This window comes from Drosophila montana, unplaced genomic scaffold (assembly GCF_035044405.1).
Source record: "Drosophila montana isolate Dmon_TW-CO22-7 unplaced genomic scaffold, ASM3504440v1 contig_3833_1, whole genome shotgun sequence".
Lineage (NCBI taxonomy): Eukaryota > Metazoa > Arthropoda > Insecta > Diptera > Drosophilidae > Drosophila > Drosophila montana.
This window is the reverse complement of record NW_026998704.1, coordinates 455,090-472,909: the sequence shown is the minus strand read 5'-3', so window position 1 is coordinate 472,909 and position 17,820 is coordinate 455,090. Positions and strand designations below refer to the sequence as shown.

At 42.0% G+C, this 17,820-nt stretch overlaps 5 protein-coding genes across 9 annotated transcripts; 2 read left to right on the top strand and 3 right to left on the bottom strand.

Moving 5' to 3' along the window:
- Positions 1-241: 241 nt before the first annotated feature.
- LOC135437986 (zinc carboxypeptidase) lies at positions 242-2,297 on the bottom strand. Its single transcript, XM_064696119.1, has 3 exons — positions 1,963-2,297; positions 1,432-1,877; positions 242-1,374 (listed from the first exon to the last, which is right to left on the bottom strand). Exons 2-3 carry the CDS (start codon positions 1,792-1,794, stop codon positions 382-384), a joined length of 1,356 nt encoding a protein of 451 aa, XP_064552189.1. The 5' UTR covers positions 1,795-1,877; positions 1,963-2,297; the 3' UTR covers positions 242-381.
- A 301-nt stretch (positions 2,298-2,598) lies between these two features.
- Positions 2,599-7,300, top strand: nito (RNA-binding protein spenito). Its single transcript, XM_064696117.1, has 3 exons — positions 2,599-2,753; positions 3,021-3,624; positions 3,692-7,300. Exons 2-3 carry the CDS (start codon positions 3,074-3,076, stop codon positions 5,520-5,522), a joined length of 2,382 nt encoding a protein of 793 aa, XP_064552187.1. The 5' UTR covers positions 2,599-2,753; positions 3,021-3,073; the 3' UTR covers positions 5,523-7,300.
- A 212-nt stretch (positions 7,301-7,512) lies between these two features.
- LOC135437984 (dynein light chain Tctex-type 4) lies at positions 7,513-8,548 on the bottom strand. 2 transcript variants are annotated; one of them, XM_064696116.1, is made up of 4 exons: positions 8,434-8,548; positions 8,121-8,192; positions 7,857-8,056; positions 7,513-7,793 (listed from the first exon to the last, which is right to left on the bottom strand). In XM_064696116.1, exons 1-4 carry the CDS (start codon positions 8,497-8,499, stop codon positions 7,628-7,630), a joined length of 504 nt encoding a protein of 167 aa, XP_064552186.1. In that variant the 5' UTR covers positions 8,500-8,548; the 3' UTR covers positions 7,513-7,627. The 2 variants fall into 2 exon arrangements, with proteins under 2 accessions (XP_064552186.1, XP_064552185.1); XM_064696115.1 differs by lacking the exon at positions 8,434-8,548 and having other exon boundaries at positions 7,523-8,056; positions 8,121-8,364.
- Positions 8,549-11,230: 2,682 nt separating this feature from the next.
- LOC135437735 (PX domain-containing protein kinase-like protein) lies at positions 11,231-14,802 on the bottom strand. 4 transcript variants are annotated; one of them, XM_064695792.1, is made up of 10 exons: positions 14,533-14,802; positions 14,270-14,472; positions 13,814-14,090; positions 13,347-13,755; positions 13,115-13,293; positions 12,816-13,055; positions 12,611-12,756; positions 12,393-12,542; positions 12,101-12,290; positions 11,231-12,017 (listed from the first exon to the last, which is right to left on the bottom strand). In XM_064695792.1, the coding sequence occupies exons 2-10, from the start codon at positions 14,369-14,371 to the stop codon at positions 11,821-11,823; spliced, it is 1,890 nt and encodes a 629-aa protein (XP_064551862.1). In that variant the 5' UTR covers positions 14,372-14,472; positions 14,533-14,802; the 3' UTR covers positions 11,231-11,820. The 4 variants fall into 4 exon arrangements, with proteins under 4 accessions (XP_064551862.1, XP_064551864.1, XP_064551866.1 ...); XM_064695794.1 differs by having other exon boundaries at positions 12,110-12,290; XM_064695796.1 differs by lacking the exon at positions 14,270-14,472.
- LOC135437736 (methyltransferase-like protein 25B) lies at positions 14,795-16,717 on the top strand. The gene is made up of 6 exons (XM_064695797.1): positions 14,795-14,985; positions 15,044-15,253; positions 15,307-16,127; positions 16,197-16,333; positions 16,404-16,451; positions 16,513-16,717. Exons 1-6 carry the CDS (start codon positions 14,905-14,907, stop codon positions 16,590-16,592), a joined length of 1,377 nt encoding a protein of 458 aa, XP_064551867.1. The 5' UTR covers positions 14,795-14,904; the 3' UTR covers positions 16,593-16,717.
- Positions 16,718-17,820: the final 1,103 nt, after the last annotated feature.

The following is a 17,820-nucleotide window of genomic DNA, read 5'->3' as shown; positions in this document are numbered from 1 at the left end:
TATCAGCGATAAATATTTATTTATTACCGTGAACTTATAAGGATACTCGAAAAAACACCGTTAGCTCGGACTATTTTCAATATTTCTTGTTTCATATTTATCTACTTAAAAACATAATTATGGCTATAGGCATGTATCTTGAGCGTTAAGCAACCGCAAAAGCCACATGGTGTGGATATCTAATATATATGTACACATATGTAGATATGCAAACAAAATGAATTTTTTATCTTTCAATTCTGTGGTCACAAAACAGTAAAACATTTGAGTTTATTTAAGATTATATCGCTTGTCAAGACAAAATGTACTTAGTATTCTACATCGTTATACGTCAAGTTCTTTAAGAATATCAGTGTAACATCATTATCAAGTAAAGAAAATTCACTTGTAGTAACCTTTTTCGGCTGCGGCCTCGACAATAGTACGAATCGCTGTAAAGGCTTCACTGGCCGTTGGCTGTATCTCCACAGCTGGCAGAATGAATAGGTCCTGGCTGTCGGGTGGCCCGCGCAGCTCAAATGTGTAAGCTATTGGTATGCCGGCCTCGGCATGAGCCCAGTCCATGCTACCTCCGCTTGAGGGGTAGATAGTCTCGTACAGATTGCCGCTAACGTAGTCCCGCCCACTTTCAGCCTTGATGGCCGCCGATGCCTTCTTACCAAATTCCTGCAGATCGTCATAATTGGATACGTGCTCCTTGGTGTAGCCATAGGGAAACATGAGCATCTGTGAGTACGAGTGTAGGGCAATATAAGTCTTGATTTGTTCCTTCTCCACATTTCCGCGTATGAACTCGATCAGTCGCTGCGTCTCAAGTTCGCTTGCGGCGCTGGGCCCAGCAAAATCGTACCGCGTGGGATCGCTGCTAGAACCTGTCGAGTTCCAATGATCGGGATAATTTCTATTCAAGTCCACGCCACGACAGGTGCCAAACAACTGGCGATTCTTGCGCCACATGCGATCGTGCTCAAATGTGTATTTGTAGCCGTCAGGATTAACGCATGGAAACACAAACCAATTGTAGTTCTTGGCCAGCTTCTGGACACGCTCATCCGTCGAATTCAATAGCTCATTGATTATATAAGTTGCTGTAGCTGGAGCGATCCACTCGCGTGCATGAATGCCACTCTCAATGAAAATAGCTTTATTAGCTGGATTATTGCCCACTTTGACACCCTTAATGTCGTTTCCCTGCGTACTGCTGCCTAGGTTCAGCACACTCAACTGATCCGGATATTTGGCAGCCATACGATCCATCCAATCGTAAATTGTCTTCAAGTGAAAGAAATGCTGCCAGTCGTACTTGGATGCATCGATATGCTCCGGCAAAACTTCACGCATATTGCGATCAATTTTTTCCTGGAAATTATACGTCTGCAAACAAATGATTAGATAATGGAACCCCTTATTGGAATAAATCAAAACGCCTACCAAAACACGGTGCTGCAGCTTGTAGGTCTCCAGCAGATCCGCAAAGTCAGCGACGCGATGAGCAGCGACCAATATGGAAAGCTTTTGGCCAATTTCGCGTGCGTGGCCAATGAAGGTGAGGCTGTCGCTCTCCTTCTCCAGTTGCTGGAACAGTTTGATCTGCTCCTCGTTATCAAACTGGACATTATAAATGCGGTAGTGATCGTAACGTGCCTGATCTTTCCCCGCACTCACTGCGCCGCAAGTGTTGTCCGAGACGCTTTCAGTATTAGCACCACACGCAGCCATGGTTAAAAGTGGAATGACTAGCAGACGCAGGCGCAATTGCCATTTAAGCGTATGCAAAATTCTATATATTTCCATTTGGGAGAACCTAGTGTTTTGTTATCGTCAACTGTTTAGTAAATATATGTATATATATATATATACGACAGCGTGAGCGAGAGCTATAAAGAGCACAAGAGCGAGTACGGGCTAATAAACACACATATGTATGTAGATATATGCACACATGCATATATACATACATACATCTATGTTTGTCCAGGCAGGCAGCTGTTGGGCACAATAATTCGCTGGTAAATGCAGTTTATTGCCGCTATAAATGCGCGGTAAATACTTCAGGTAATTATTTATCTACCTGCAGCTGGCTCTTGGTATTCAGCTACAAATTCCATAAATTCACGAGCTATCTTAGCTTTCCAGCTTTGCGTTAGCGGACTTGTCCGTTAGCTTTGATTCGGAATTTATTTTAAACGCCAGCCATTTTAAAATGCAGCTGTTGGTAGCGGCAATTAAACCATTTGATCCGTTTTGACTAATCCTTATCCGGAATTTTCGACATATGTGTGGCCATTGACCAGTGTTTATTACAATTTAATGACCTGTAGAAAATGTTGCCGGCCCGGCCGCTTGCATATGTACTTTGTTGCAAATTGCATCGATACATCGAAATTAGATATTTAATTCACAATAGCTTGATTTTGTGGTATCGTCGATATATAAAAGACCATTCAAGAATATCACAAAAATAATTAAACATTGCCAAATTATGCAGTTGTGCCCCAAAACATTCGCAATATTAATAAATAAGGTTATTAAAACGAAACAAAAATTATTTAAAAATAAAAACGTTGTCTAGGTATCGATATAGCGAATAAGCTGGAAATATCGATATATTTGCTGCATCATCTTGTCACCACACTTTTTTTTCGTCGAATACATAAATTGCGAACCGCAGAAAGTTGGAATTCTTAGTGCCACTGCATAAAAAGAAACTAAAATAAAAGTTTAGTACATTAAAAACGTACATTAAGTTAGTGGTAAGTAAGTTAGCAAGAAGGTTGTGTTTTAATTATGTAAATGCATTAGATTTGTCTTGAACTTTATTATTTTACCTGTCCCGTCGACGCCAGTCTCGCCGCCATTTTCTTTTCATTGCGTGCACTTTTTCTTTTAATTTCACTTAGCGTATGTTAATGTGTGCGCATATTTGCAGCTGCAATTCCTTGTATGTATTATGCATACAAATAACAGCACAAAATTATTACTTATATTTTCAAATAATTGTAAATAAACTTTATTCACAGACTTCGTCACAAGAAAAAGGCCAAGGCACAATTAACCGCTTCCGCTCCTGCTCATGAGTATTCATAGAGAAGGAGCTGAACTTGATCGAATAACTGTCAAAATCCACAATATGAAACGTAGCGCTTCCCGCTCACCAGGCAGAGGGAACCTAGTAAGAAACTCGCGCAGCATGGGTCGTGGCTACGATAATGGCGGCGGTGTGCCGGGCGATTCTCCCGAACGCATGTCACCGGACCGCATGAGGCGTCGCTTGGACCGCTCGCCGAGCCCCCGTGGTCGCTATGGTTCACCGCATCGTGAGCCGTACATGCGCGGTCCACCCGCTGCAGAGCGTCCCGCTGGCTACAAAGTTCTGTGTGTGAGTGCGCTGCCGCCAAAAGCGCCGGACGAGTTCATTGAGGAGACGCTTTATCGCGAGTACAAGAAATTTGGCGATTTCAGTGTGCGACTCGCACACGATCTGGACGAACGTGTCGCCTATGTTTGCTTTCGCACGCCCGAGGATGCGCGCGAGGCTAAACATCACAAGCCTCGCCTGATAATCTATGATAAAATGGCAATTGTGGAGCCTGTTTATAAGTCAACGACACGGCCGGAATACAGGTATGTGCACTCGACTATAATACTTATAACGAGGTTGGGTATTTATATTTGGGCGTTGAATTTATAGACCTCGACACTCTATGTCGCCACCGGACTATGAACGTTATCACTATTCGCGGTCGCCGATGGGACCTGGCGTGCCGTTGGATCATCGTCGGCCACCAATTGATCCGTATGACCGTTATGGTCCACCTATTCATCCGCATGCTGTGCACCCACGTGAATATCGACCCATGCACCATGAGTATCCACACCCGCCTCGCGGCCCTCCAATGCATCGTGGTCATCCTCATACCCATCCCCATCATCTGCATGGCCATCCACCGCCACATCAATATGCACCGATGCGTCCAATGGCCCCGCGGCCGCATGTGCCGTTCGAGAAGCCAGAAAGTAAAAAGGATAAATTTCCCAATTATTTGCATCATGTTCAGCCAGAAGATGATCCACTCTCTACGCGAACGCTCTTTGCTGGCAACCTGGAAGTGACTATTGCCGATGACGAGCTACGCCGTATTTTCGGTAAATATGGCGTAGTCGATGATATTGATATAAAGAGGCCGCCTCCTGGCACAGGCAACGCGTTTGCTTTTGTGCGCTATCAGAACCTTGACATGGCTCATCGCGCCAAAATCGAGCTATCCGGCCAGTACATTGGCAAGTTCCAGTGCAAGATTGGCTACGGCAAGGTCACACCGGCGACACGCATGTGGATCGGCGGACTCGGCGCATGGACTTCGGTTACACAGCTTGAGCGTGAATTTGATCGGTTCGGTGCCATCAAGAAGATCGAATATCAGAAGGGCGAACCATATGCGTATATACAATATGAGACAGTTGAGGCCGCAACGGCGGCAGTCAAGGAGATGCGTGGCTTTCCACTGGGCGGACCGGAGCGTAGGTTGCGCACCGATTTCGCGGAGCTGCCTGGTGCTACCCCGGTGGCACCATTCAAGACCTCAAAGCCGTCATATGACGAGAGCGCCATAGAGTATAGACGACCGGAGTATGATCCTTATTATGAGGAGGCTACTGTGTATCCTCCGCGTGGTGGTTACTCACCATATCCGCCTCGTGGTGGCTATCGTGGACGTGGTGGCGGCTATCGCGGCCGTGGTCGTGGCATGTATCACTATCATAACGATGTGCACAGACCGCCGCATCCGAGTGCCCTGGGTGGTGTGTCATCTGTGCCGCCACCGGGTGGTGCCGATGATGAATGGCGTCGTCCGCCTGGAGAGTCTTACGATCGGGCGCGTTCCGGTTCACGGGAACCTGGTGTTGAACGTTCGCGTTCCCGATCTCCACTAAAGCGTGCACGCTCACCTGGCTCGGATTCGGACACTTCAACGCGGCGCAACGATGCACTCGGTTCGGCGGCGACAGTTCCGGAGGTGGCCCGCAAGTGCAGCACAATTTGGACGGGTGCACTCATACTGAAGAGTTCCTTATTCCCGGCCAAATTTCATTTGACAGACGGCGATACAGACATTGTCGAGTCGCTGATGCGCGACGAGGAGGGCAAGCACAATTTGCGCATAACTCAGAGATTGCGCCTCGATCCTCCAAAGCTGGAGGATGTGCAAAAGCGCATAGCATCCTCATCATCGCATGCCATATTCATGGGCCTGGCTGGCTCCACGGTGGACACCGATTGCGATGATGCCAGCGTGCAGACGCGTCCGTTGCGTAATCTCGTCTCCTACTTGAAGCAAAAGGAAGCAGCTGGCGTCATCTCGTTGCTGAATAAGGAGACAGAGGCCACGGGCGTGCTCTACGCATTCCCGCCGTGTGACTTCTCCACGGATCTATTAAAGCGCACCTGCCACAGCCTCACCGAAGAGGGCCTCAAGGAGGATCACCTGGTCATTGTGGTTGTGCGTGGCGGCACCGCCTAAACAATGGACAAACTGTGGGCAAACCCACAAAATAGAGAGCTTCTCCCGCTGCTCACAGTGATCGGTGAAGTAGAACAACAAATGCAGGACCCATCCCCTAACCCAGACGAGTTCTGTGCACACGTAATTTAGATGTCGTAGACTTACACAAGAGCCCCCACAAAAAAAAAAATACAAATATACATATACATATGCGCATGTATGTGTATTGGTAGAAGCATAGTTCAATCAATAGACAATTGGAGTTACCTGTGACAACAGCTCCTAGCCCCAGATCCAGAAGAAGAAGACACACACACACATATATGATACTCTATATACATATATGAACTGAGTTTTGCAGAATCTGTATTAATCCAATTATTATTGTTCTTTTTGCAGACCACTCAATCAATCTGTTAAACAAACAATCAATCAATCAATCTTATTTATGGTTTTTTCATACACATTCTGATTTCCTGTGTAGTGAGAGTGTAAAAGTTTCTACAGTTCAAAAACAAAAGAAAAACAAAACAAATTTTTTTAATTACAATTGTGCCAAAAGTTTTCAATATTTAATAACTATTAATTGTATATTTGATTTCAATTATTTTTACAAACAGTGTAAAGATTTCCTCATCCCACACTACAACAAAAAACAACAACAAAAACAAAAAAAACCAAACAAAACAAAAGCTTTGTATACAATATCTTTTCAAATGTGCAACTAGTGCAAAAACCAACTACAACTACAACTAAAAAAGTTTTAACAAAATGAAAAAATATGTACATCAGTTTTTGTGTTAACTTATTTTGCATATTGTGTTATAATAGTTCGAATCAGTTTTGAGAGTTTTCATTTGGTTCTGAGAGTTTTACCCAAGTTTTCGTTTCTGTGAACAAAAATAGTGCAAAAGAAGTGCTTGAATGTTAACATAGGGGGCCCCATTAGTAATATCCATATAAATATATACATATATATATATATATATGTTTGTTTGTGGGCCGAAAGTGATTTAACTGCTAAAATGAAAATCGCATATTTTCAAATCTGAGTTCCGTTCTGTTCTGTTGCTCGCCCAAGGAAAAAGAGGATTCAGGTACTTTGTGTGTTTTTTAAAGTGTCTCTGAACTGGGCCCCCCTGCCCGACCGAGATGATATCATATATTGTGCATTGTGAGCTGTTCCGAGTTTTTGTTTGCAATATTTCTGTTCCAGCTAGAAAAGAGAACGTCGTGTAGCATTTGTTTCAAAATGTTTGAATTGTTGAAATGGGTTTTGCAAATGTTACATTGGTTTTCTTATGGTTGCGCTCTCCAACAACAACAAGTTCTGTGTCGTATGGTGTATATCGATATCTATATATGATCTATAATACTATATATAATAAATCCAGGCATACACGCCCAATGTTCGTGTGAGTTCAAGTGTCGAACAGATAAATTATCTATATATATCTATGCATATATTTTTACAAATTATGATCTTGAGCGATAAAGTGTGCGTGTATGTGTGTGTATTTTTGTGTGTGTGTGTGCATGTGTGTGGCCAATATAACATCCTATATAATATATATAAATATTGAATATATTATGACTTCCTTAACCGATTTATCATATGTCTACAATCTATTGGAACTACAAAAGTTTTAGAGAACCACATAAATTATATAGTTAATTGGTTTTTGTGCAGTCGTCGTCCAGTTAATTAAATAAAATGCAATTAATTATGCTTCACCATATTATATATCTATTATATATATTTAAACGATATTCAAATAAATATGAACAAACGGAAACTGGACTTTTAATGTGTGCGTGTGTGTGTGTGACATATTGATTCAATTTACAAGTGTTTCTTCAAGTGTATTCAACGAAATTGTGCCAAAAAGTGAATTAGTGACAATTCGTAAAGCACTGGAAATATAAACCATAGACCCCCCGGCAACGATGGGAATTCAAATTGAAGCTGTTTTTAAGTTTTGTAAGCACTTTTCTCAATTCTTTCCTTTCTCATTTTATCATATTTATTTATTATTCTATATCCATCGTATATCTTCCCTTCACATATATCAATTTCGTTCTTATATATTTATTAACTTTGGTTTTAGGTTCCCTTCGCACTCTCAATCATAGTACAAATAGAATATTGTGCAGACAGCTACAAATTTGGGTGTCTCGATCGTGTAGGTGACAAACCCATCTTTGTCGGCATCCCACAGGAAGTTCACCATGGAGCAGAGTCCCTGCATCAGTAGCTCGCCAACGGTCACCAGCACAACGTAGCGATATCTGGGCTGGCATACAAGGCAAAAGTTTAGGGCAATTTGGGATCGAGGATAAGTAACCACCCACCTATCGAAATTCAGAAGTTTGATGCTGTTCTTAATCTCTTCGCTGACCTGGGCAGCCAGATGATAGGACTGTCTCGGATGGAACAGATAATCATCGTTATAGTTCTTGTTCATGATGGCGCGCATGGTTAACTCCAAACGTTCCTTGTTCAGGGGATTCTTGGGCTCCAGCCGATAGCTGGGCATATAGCGTACAGTCGCCTGTCACAATATACAAGAGGGGGAGGAACATAATCCGTCTGGGCACAGCCTGTGCGGCACTCACCTTTGACGGCGCGCCCAATGCTGCGGCCACATTGGACTTGGTCAGGGATGTGCGCTGGCTGCTCGTCTGCCTCTGCATGGTGACAAAACGAAAGTGTCGAAACAGAATGTATTACATTACATGCTCCTAACTGGCACTAACTGCGGGGGATTCACCCAGGCACCACCCGCACCTCACCCAGCGATCAGCCATATGCGTGACTTGGACAAATTTTTGTATTTCTGGCCATGTTCGAAGCATTCCCGTTCATTAAACACACATAAGCTATCCATATTGGCGTGGGCCCAAGTAATCACAAAATCAATCGAAGTACCTGCTCGCGTTCCTGGCCCAGACAGAGCGTTACCAGGCCCGACCAGTTTTGCGCCGCGCTGGCCATTTGCCGTGACGTGTTCAATTTCAATTTCCGATGTCTCGAGTGCGTCGCGGCTTGCCATAAAACCGCAAATGATTATTATATTATGCCATTTGCAGCCCTCCATTGCTCTGTCGCCGTGGCAATGGCCCGGGCCGGCCCAAATGTTGAATCAATAATTGACACACATTAACCGGGCACGACTCGGTTAACTGACCTTGCCAGCTGCCATCCAACCGAATGCAGGTAACTTTACCTTAAGATTCAAGTATTCTTTTGATAAATAGAAAACAGGCACGACTAGGAGATGCCATGTATGCTAGAAAGAGAGCGAGTGAGTAAAAAATTTACGAGTCACTTTTTACTTAAGCAGAACTACAATTGACATTTTTTTTTGTTTGAACTAACAAGCTTTATCTGCTCTCATGGGAATCAACTAGAAGGGAATTGGTAAAAAGTTGCTTTTTTTCAAATGGAAAATCTATATAGGACAAGTTTTAAACTTTTGTGTGTTTGCATACCCTACCTTACAATGATGTAGACTTTTTATAGCCATAAGTGGGTCATCTTAAGATCAGTTCATTTTTTTGAAACTAAAAAACCTTTATTTCACCTAATGATTTGGCTAAGCCGACTCTCCTTTGAATAATTGCTTTAACTAACTGTTATTTTTGCGTTTTTTAAAGGGCACGGTGCTTTTATCTCTCGATCGGCATTTCAGGATGAAAAAGCCCAACTAAACTTGAACGTTCAAAAACTTCAGGAAGCAGGATGGCCACTCAGCTACCAAATATATCAAGAGCAATATTTCTAATTACTAGATACAACAGAAGTCCTGAATATCAACAAAATCGGGAAGCGAGATAAGAATCAGGCGGCAAAGCAGCAAGAATCCTTGCCGAGAGACCACAGGTGCCAGGCGATGTTGACACCACTTTAGAACGTTAGCGTTAGTTTATATATGTTAGCATAAAGTCTTATTAAACGATATGGAAAAGAACATCTAATAAAACAGCCTACAAATAAGTAGGTCTAATAAATTTAGTACTTTAGAACTATGGCTGTAGAGTTATTGAAATTGTTATAGCAAAAATGTGTATATTTTTGGCATAATTTATGCGAAGTAAGAAAATCAATTGTAAAAGTCCACAAATGGTTCCTAGATGACCACCATTATCCTTGGTTACACTATGCCATAGATATAGTCCTGGTGAACAATCAAAACTGATGGTTCCTAGATGACCAATATATCCTTGGTTTTACCATACCATTGATAGAGTCCTGGGGAACCTAAATGACCGACATGGTCAAAAAATATGAATGCTTTTTCTTTCAGCCATCACCCAGCAACAGCCCCAGCCCCCCTTGATGGTACCTAGTGGACCCACATTTCTTTGGTCATACCATACCATTGATATAGTCCTGGTAAACCTAGAGGACCAAATCCCTGCAAAATGCGCACGGAATCGGTCCAGAAATATGCATGTTTTATGCTTTCAGTACCCATTTTACATAGCTGCACCTTGTGGCTATGCAATGCAATTTTTCATTCAAATTTTAGTTCATCTCCCTACTGGGAATTTCTGTTCGCCTGGTACTTTTGCCAAATTTTCGTTAAAATCGGACGCCCCCTTTTTAGCAGCAGCTGTTAAGTGGTATGTTAAGTAAGAGCTGCAGCTGCTGGTTAACAGTGCTATGTTCATTAACAGCTGCTAATTAACAGTGGTCTGTTAAATTAAAATTTTTATGTGCGTCTACCTGCTGGGCATTTCTGTTCGCCTGGTATTTCAGCTGAATTTTGATTTTTTAAATGTGAGCCAACGGCTGGGCCCAGTGCAATAGGGGTTTTGCGACCGTTAATTTTTAAACCTTAATTTAATTGTGGATAAAGCTTTCAGCGAATTTTGCTGGGATTTGGAACTATAGGTTCCCCAGGACTCTATCAATGGTATGGTTAAACCAAGGATATATTGGTCATCTAGGAACCATAGAGGGAGTAGGGGGAGGCTGAAAGAAACGCATACATATTTCTCGAGATTTAGGTTCACCAGGACTATATCAATGGTATGTTATTGACCAAGGATATTATGGGTCATCTAGAAACCGGTTTTGATTTTCTGTTAGGACAGAGATCTTAATCTTAGAAACTTTGTATACAAATAGCTGTTGCTTAGAGGGTAACATATATAATTAACCCTAGCTTGTATTCCTTATTCAAACTCTATTTGAGTTACAACGATAAATACTTTACATTTTATTTGGTTTATATATGTATAGTTAATATAATATGCTGCTCATATAGTTTTCGTTACACGCATTAGTTTTGGTATGTTCTTATACATATATACACACATATTTGAACATATACACAGTCAGTTACATAAAAACACATAGACAGGAATACAAACATACACACCAATATCAAATTACAATTGTTTCATGAGTTTGTTCATTATGGTTTGAGTATACATATATAAATATATCTTTTGAATTGAATATTGCGTCTGTTACGCTTTCAAACATCTAATGCATATGTATAAATTGTCTATATCAATATCAATATAAGAGAAAGTATACCAATAAAAACAAAGCAGTACAACATTTGGCCAAGGTATTACATTTGTATGTCCTCAATACTAGACCATAACGGCAATAAAAAAGAGGGAGCACAACATCAAGGAACAGATTATTTGGGTTAAGTACATATACATATGCATGATAGTTATAAGTAGATTATTTGTTTAGAGCGTCATCGTGCGAATTTCGGTGCAGACTTATAGTTAACAATTTTTGGAAATTTTTAAATTGTTTTTTTTTGTCTTCTTGTTTTAAATCGTGAATTTCATTTAAGATACTCGTACCAAAGTTAGTCTCAGTCGTGTAGTGGTCATGTATATGTATATGTAAAGCTTTAGTTGCGTACGCTTGACCTTAAGTCGTCTCCGTATCGCAGACGTGTGTGATTTGTAACTTACATTCATAGATATATGTATATATACTACTATATAGACGAACATATCATTTGAGTTCATAAAACACTTTTATACGTTATTTTGTGGACACAGATTCAGTGGGTTTCGTTAGTAAATATATATGTATTTATATATATATATATAGTTACTTATAGTTATTTGCTGGATTGTTTTCTTTAAGTATGCCAATAAATAGATGCATTAGTTTACCAATATGTATTGTTATATGGATCTAAAAATGTATCTATTTCTTTGTTTTTGGTTATTCTCCATTGATTTGTTCTTTGTTTTTCCTTTTAATTTAATGGAACCGTTATTTCATAACGCCACATTTGGTCCAAAATGTAAATATGTAAAATTCTGTGCGCATCGCCTAATCATTTGAGCGTACTTTGCGCAGGGAGCCGCGATTGAATTTGCAAATGGACTCGAGCAATGCCGAGCGCGTGGGCTCATCCTCGCCAGCGTCAACGTCTTCTGTTGCAATGTTCGGAGTCGATGTCTGCCTCTCCACGGCAGCGCTGCTCGCTGGCAGCACCTGGTGCAACGGCTGCGCAGCTGGCATGATTGCTGTGAACATTAACAGAAAACAAATAGTTAGGCTCAGGTGTGACGTGGGAGTAGTTAAAATCTAAATAAAAGCAAATAACTACATTTAATACCAGCCAGATGGGGCTCTTCTGGGGTGCTGTCGGAGCGGTTGAAAGAGTCTGCTGTACTTAGCCCACCGCCGACAGTAGCTGTGCTGGTCGATGCAGCTGTCACGGCCGCCAGCGACAAGCGTCCATTGCTTGCTTGGAGCGAACCCTGTTGCTTAAGCTTCGACTGTTTGTGCTCTAATTTCTAAATATTACCAAAAGTAAAAGAAAACAATAAAAAACCGTGTTGATGAGCCTACGACTACAGCTTCTACGTAACAACTAATCACATTTAATTGCTACTTACAGCTTTTTGCTTTGATTTGCGCTTCTCCTCCTCGGAGCTCATTAGCTCCTGCACGCGTACAATACGCTTTTGGTTCTTAACCGACTTTTGCTCATCACGCAAACGATTCTCGCACTTAACAGCCGCCTGCCTGAGCAATTCCTTTGCGTTCTGCAAAGAAAACAAAAATAAAACAATATTTAGAAAACAGACTATATACGAGTAATTATACAATTTACCAGGGACAACTTGAAGTACGGCTTTTCGGCTGTGGTTCCACTGTCTGTTGCATATTGCGTAAAGAATCTGTGACCGAGCAGTTGCTCCAGTGTGGGCAGGCCTGTCTTGCATGCTTCCTTCGATAGTATGCTCTCCAACAGAGATTCTGTAGGGTAAGAGATTTCGTTAGCAATATAACACACTAATTCATTAACCTGATCTTACTTAATGCTTCGGGGCATTCTGTAATTTGTCGCACCACCGACTCCTGCAGCGGATAGCCCATGGCCATTTCGAACAGCACATGACCAAAACAGTAAACGTCAACTGTCTCAATTGTATGTATCTTGCTGTGCTGCACGAAAAATGGTCGATAAAACGCCGGCACACCCACCAAATAGTTCTCAACGTCCAACAGCTTGACGCAGTCATCCACTATGACAATATTTCCCGAATGTAAGTGACCTGTAATGGAAATCGAATTACAATTATGTTTCCTTATATCGAAATTTAAATAAACTAACCGTAAGCATAGCCTTTAGAGTGCAAGAATATAAGAGTTTCTAAAATTTGCTTGCCATAGGTCGCCACTTGCTTCATGGAGAGAGCTGTGCGTCCTTTGGGATTGCCGTACTTGCTCAAAAATGGATTCTTTGGCGTTGCCATGCAGAGCACATCCTTGAGAGTGCCATGCTTATGGAATCTGTAAAAAGCCAGGCTTAGAATTATATATATGTAGGAGGTAGGAGCACCTACTTTCTGATGATCAAGCAACCGTTTTCGGTGTGCCCTGCCAGCACTATGGACTCAATGTGCGGATGCTGTAGGCCCATTAGGCTTTTCAGCACGCCATTCATTTCCTTGTCATCGACGTACTTGTCAGGTCCGTACTCCAACCATTCGGCCACCATTTCCGCATTCGGATCCACTGTGCCCGCATCAATCGATACCGAGTGACCACCGCCATTGCTGCCAGCCGCGAAATGCTTGCTTTGTTGGTTCTGTGAGCCGCTCTTGACCAACTTGTTGCTGCTCTTCTCTGGCGGCTTGGTAGTCGCCTTAAAGTAATGTTTGCGTAGCCGCCAACCTATCGCACCCATGGTGGCACCCAGTGTCCACACCGTGTCGTTGCGTAAGCAGAGCAAAGCATGTTGCACTGCATGGTCTGCAATTAAGTTAAAAATGATTTTGTTACATTTAATTATCAATTTAGTCTTACTTACCATGGAATGATTGCGAGTAGCTTTCGGGGTCAACGAAGCGCTTGGCTGGCAGCGATGATGCCAAAATGGGATTCATTAGTATTGTGTTTATGTAAACTTGTAATGCTTCTTTCCGTTGAGCTATGAAGTCCGGACGCATGTTACCGAAGATGCGTTTGCCAGGCAGCGGCAATTCAATGCCAGATATACGAAGACTTTTGTGCAGCTTGTTGAAGTCATTGTAACGGCGTAGAACGTTCCAGGAGCTATCACCTCTCTGCACGCGCAGCAGGTATTCCTGCAAAGAAACATAATTATTTTGTATACATATACACACACACACACACACACAGCCAGACACCGTCATCATGCAAAACGGCGTCATCAACAAATCGGCGACAGCGGCGGCAGCTGCGTCGCAGATTATTGATTTTTCTTTTGGGCGATGTTAATTTTCATATGTGCAGCTGCACTTACCGTATGTCCGTCGACCTCCTCAACTGTTGCTATTTCGCAAGTTATTGCCTCGGTGTCGTCAATTGGTAGTTTTCTTTCATATCTGCTCGCAAATATTGCCATTTGTTGGGTGCAGATGCATTTTCACTTCGCTTTAGCTAACGGCACTGCCAATATATATGTGTGTATACCTGTCTCCACCCTTAAGGGATTAGAAAAATGCCCTGGCCAGGCACAAATACTCTTCAATACATCACTTCACACTTTTTTAATGAAGCACTTACAAACTGCAGCGCGTTCTATTGTTTTCTTTCCGTTTTTAATGGCCAATTAGGCCCGAACGATGTGTTTTTCTTTCCTATTATTATTGGTAGACAGCCTGTTTACCAGTGTTGAAAACGAAACATCGAAAGCTCTATCTAACTATCGAAAATACTGAACTCGACTACGACTTCTGATTTGATTTATCGACTTAGCTATATTTCGATTATAAACAGTGTTGAGTAATGCTGAGAAAAATCTGGTAAAACGATAACTAGTGCGCATCCCTGGTTGTTTACCTGTTTGCGCAGCAAAAGTAACAATTCAATTTTTTTTAAAAATAATTTTGTGCGCGCCTAATCAGCTGTTAAATCCTACTGCTAAAGCTGGCCAACATGCTTGATATTAACAACAAACTTGCCGCCTGTTTAGATGTAGTTAAAACATACGAGTGGTTATTGGATTCCTATGTGCTGGTAAATGGTCTTTTCGCTTCTTCCTAATCCATATGACGCGATCTCTTTGATTCGGCAGGACTTTTATGTGGATGACCATTGGAGCAAACTTCCTTTAAGCTGGCGGAGACAATTGGAAGATTTGCCGTTAGAAAAGTTGAGCGAGCTGCTGCAAAGTGAGGGCGTCGATTCCATGAACGCACGTGTGCTGTGGCCCCTGGAGCTGTTAGCACTGCGCCAGGTGCTGCGCACTCTGTGCATCAGAAGGACACCTAAGAAGCAGCTTGATGTTGGTAAGCTAATAAAAGTTGGTATGACATATTAACGGCTGTTCATGCACAGGTTGCACTGCCGCCTTGCCCACTGCTGGAGCACCGTAAGCTGAAGCACATGTTCATGAAGTGTGTAAAGCCAAAAAAGTCGCATGAAATCAAAAGAATGGCCGCAATTTGCGCGCGCAGCTGCCAACAGACATCGGTTGACTTTGTGGTAGACTTTGGAGCCGGCGTAGGGCACTTGGCCCGCATACTGGCTTATGGCTATGGCATCAACGTTTGCTGCCTTGAAATGCAGGCGGATTTGAATGAGCAAGCGGTGGCAATCGATGCCAAACTGGAGAGCATGGCTGCCAAACACATGGAGGCCAGCGAAAGAACTCATTTTAAGCGACCAGTGCACCTAACACAGCGTCTCAGCAGCGACACAAAGCCAGTGCAATTCATCGAGAGCATACGGGAGGCTTTCCACTTGCCAGACACTGATTTCGAATTCGGCATCATTGGACTGCACCCGTGCGGCGATCTGGGCGCCACGCTAATGCGCATGTTTTTGAACTGTAAGCAAGCGAAATTCTTGAATTTTGTCGGCTGCTGTTATCAGAAAATGAGCACACAGCAAACCCAGCCCCGACTGAAGCTACACGGCTATCCGCTTAGCTCGCGGCTGCAAAGCGACGCCAACTGTCAGCTTAGCTACGAGGCGCGCGAAATCGCTTGCCACGCGATGGAACAGTACAGTGACCGCCTTCAAGCTGGACAATATGAATATCTAAAGATACACGCGCTACGCGCCGCAGCCGAGCGGATTATTGTCGAACAGTTGCCCGACTTAAGGCACTCGGCACTGCGCAATGTGAAACATGTGCCTGGCATGAGTTTCAATGAGTAAGCCCTGAGTAGAGAACTGATAGTGTTTAAAGTAATGCATGCATTTGTTTTCCTTTTCAATTTGAGCTACTTTCAAAAGGCCATCGAAGGCACGCGGTTTGCCTTGCTGCAAGCTGCGAACTCTGACCAAATCGATGCAGATCTTTTGCACTGGCGTCGCATCGTATGCTTTTATACGCTGCGATTAATGCTGGCGCCTCTGGGTGAGCATTTCAATGGGATTTGTTTATAAAATATACTTCTAGCTGTTTACTGTTTACTTTATATGTGAAGTGGAAAGCATTATACTGTACGATCGCGGAATTTTTCTGCTAGAGCATGGTATGTTATTCAGACAATGATTTTGCATTTTGTTTGTTTATGTTTTGTTTTCGCCCTCAAGGTTGCCAAGTAAACATTGAGGCCATATTTGATCCTCGCATTTCGCCAAGAAATCACATAACCAGCGCCATAAAGAGCTGACGAGACGATTTTGGGACAAACTTAAAGAAAGCTATTGACGATAAACTACAAAAACAATAAACGATTATATTGAATGACGTACAGCCGAATGTCGAAATTTCGAATATAAAATGTTTATAAATTCATTTGCATCTTGGGTTCAACAACATTGTAATCTGAATTGTAATCTTAAAAAATGAATGGGTACCAAGTGCCTTTCTATGGGACTTCACAGTTGGGTTAGCTGATATAAACTGCTGCGCTAAATCCGTAGCCTGGTGTACGTGCACTTTATCTGGCCAGAATAAATGCGCGAGTAAATGCGTATATATGTATATAGTCAAATCAGATGTATTTAGCTTAAAAACTGTAAACTTTAAGTTGCAGGGAGTACACATACATATGTTGGTGTCTGCTAGATCGGACAATGTAGCTGCCATAGAAACATATATGTGTGTATTTATTGTATAAGCAACGTTGTTTGTTTTATTAACATATAACAACATATAACATATTGGCAGAAAATATATCACAATATACCTACAAACAAGAATTTTAAAACTGTTTATCCAAGGGAATTTAATCTTTGGCGAGCTGAAACTGTTTTCTTATTTCAACTAATCTGAACACTGTTTGAAATATAACCTGCACCGTAAAGGATCAAGCAAACTGCAGACTTTTTCCCATAAACAAACAAGAATACAAACTCAAGAGGCTACATTGTATAGGCTGCTCTCAGGCAATACACAGAACTACGCCAATATTGACCTTTTGATAAATGACCTGCACCCTGAACGATCATAAAAGAAGAAGTCTCAAAATGAACCAAAAAACAGAAATGAAATTTAAATAAAGGGAAGTCCCGAAAATGTATTTCTTGTGTGCAGACATTTCCCCATAAGCAAACAAACATAAAAACTCAATTGCTTACAATGTATAAACACTCTGGCGATACGCCCGCCAATATTCGACACATACAAAGAAAATCGCTGATACCGGATTGACTTTGATTGTGTAGGTCATTCGGCTCTCTCTGAGCGAGCAATGTTTATGGCACATGGAGCAAACAGTATAAGATTACATGGAAAGATACTGAGCATAAAAAAACTCAAAAGTGCGTTTGCCTCAAAAACTAATTTCTTTAAATTTAGTTATGTGGTTTCTCCTAAGTTTTAAAAATCAAGGAAATTATTGTATAACAGTTGACTAATTCGATCAACAAACCAATCTTATTTTTATTGAAATGTGG

Excerpts from the sequence above, each read along its gene's own strand:
- LOC135437984 (XM_064696115.1), bottom strand. The coding sequence starts at position 8,198 with ATGCAGAGGCAGACGAGCAGCCAGCGCACATCCCTGACCAAGTCCAAT. Across the intron at positions 8,057-8,120 it reads CATTGGGCGCGCCGTCAAAG|GCGACTGTACGCTATATGCC; the intron begins GTGAGTGCCGCA and ends ATATTGTGACAG.
- LOC135437986 (XM_064696119.1), bottom strand. The coding sequence starts at position 1,794 with ATGGAAATATATAGAATTTTGCATACGCTTAAATGGCAATTGCGCCTG. Across the intron at positions 1,375-1,431 it reads AGCTGCAGCACCGTGTTTTG|ACGTATAATTTCCAGGAAAA; the intron begins GTAGGCGTTTTG and ends ATTTGTTTGCAG.
- nito (XM_064696117.1), top strand. The coding sequence starts at position 3,074 with ATGAGTATTCATAGAGAAGGAGCTGAACTTGATCGAATAACTGTCAAA. Across the intron at positions 3,625-3,691 it reads ACGACACGGCCGGAATACAG|ACCTCGACACTCTATGTCGC; the intron begins GTATGTGCACTC and ends TTGAATTTATAG.
- LOC135437735 (XM_064695792.1), bottom strand. The coding sequence starts at position 14,371 with ATGGCAATATTTGCGAGCAGATATGAAAGAAAACTACCAATTGACGAC. Across the intron at positions 12,543-12,610 it reads CGTACTTCAAGTTGTCCCTG|AACGCAAAGGAATTGCTCAG; the intron begins GTAAATTGTATA and ends TTTTCTTTGCAG. Across the intron at positions 12,291-12,392 it reads GCAAATCAAAGCAAAAAGCT|AAATTAGAGCACAAACAGTC; the intron begins GTAAGTAGCAAT and ends GGTAATATTTAG.
- LOC135437736 (XM_064695797.1), top strand. The coding sequence starts at position 14,905 with ATGCTTGATATTAACAACAAACTTGCCGCCTGTTTAGATGTAGTTAAA. Across the intron at positions 16,128-16,196 it reads CCTGGCATGAGTTTCAATGA|CTACTTTCAAAAGGCCATCG; the intron begins GTAAGCCCTGAG and ends TTTCAATTTGAG. Across the intron at positions 16,334-16,403 it reads ATTAATGCTGGCGCCTCTGG|TGGAAAGCATTATACTGTAC; the intron begins GTGAGCATTTCA and ends TTATATGTGAAG.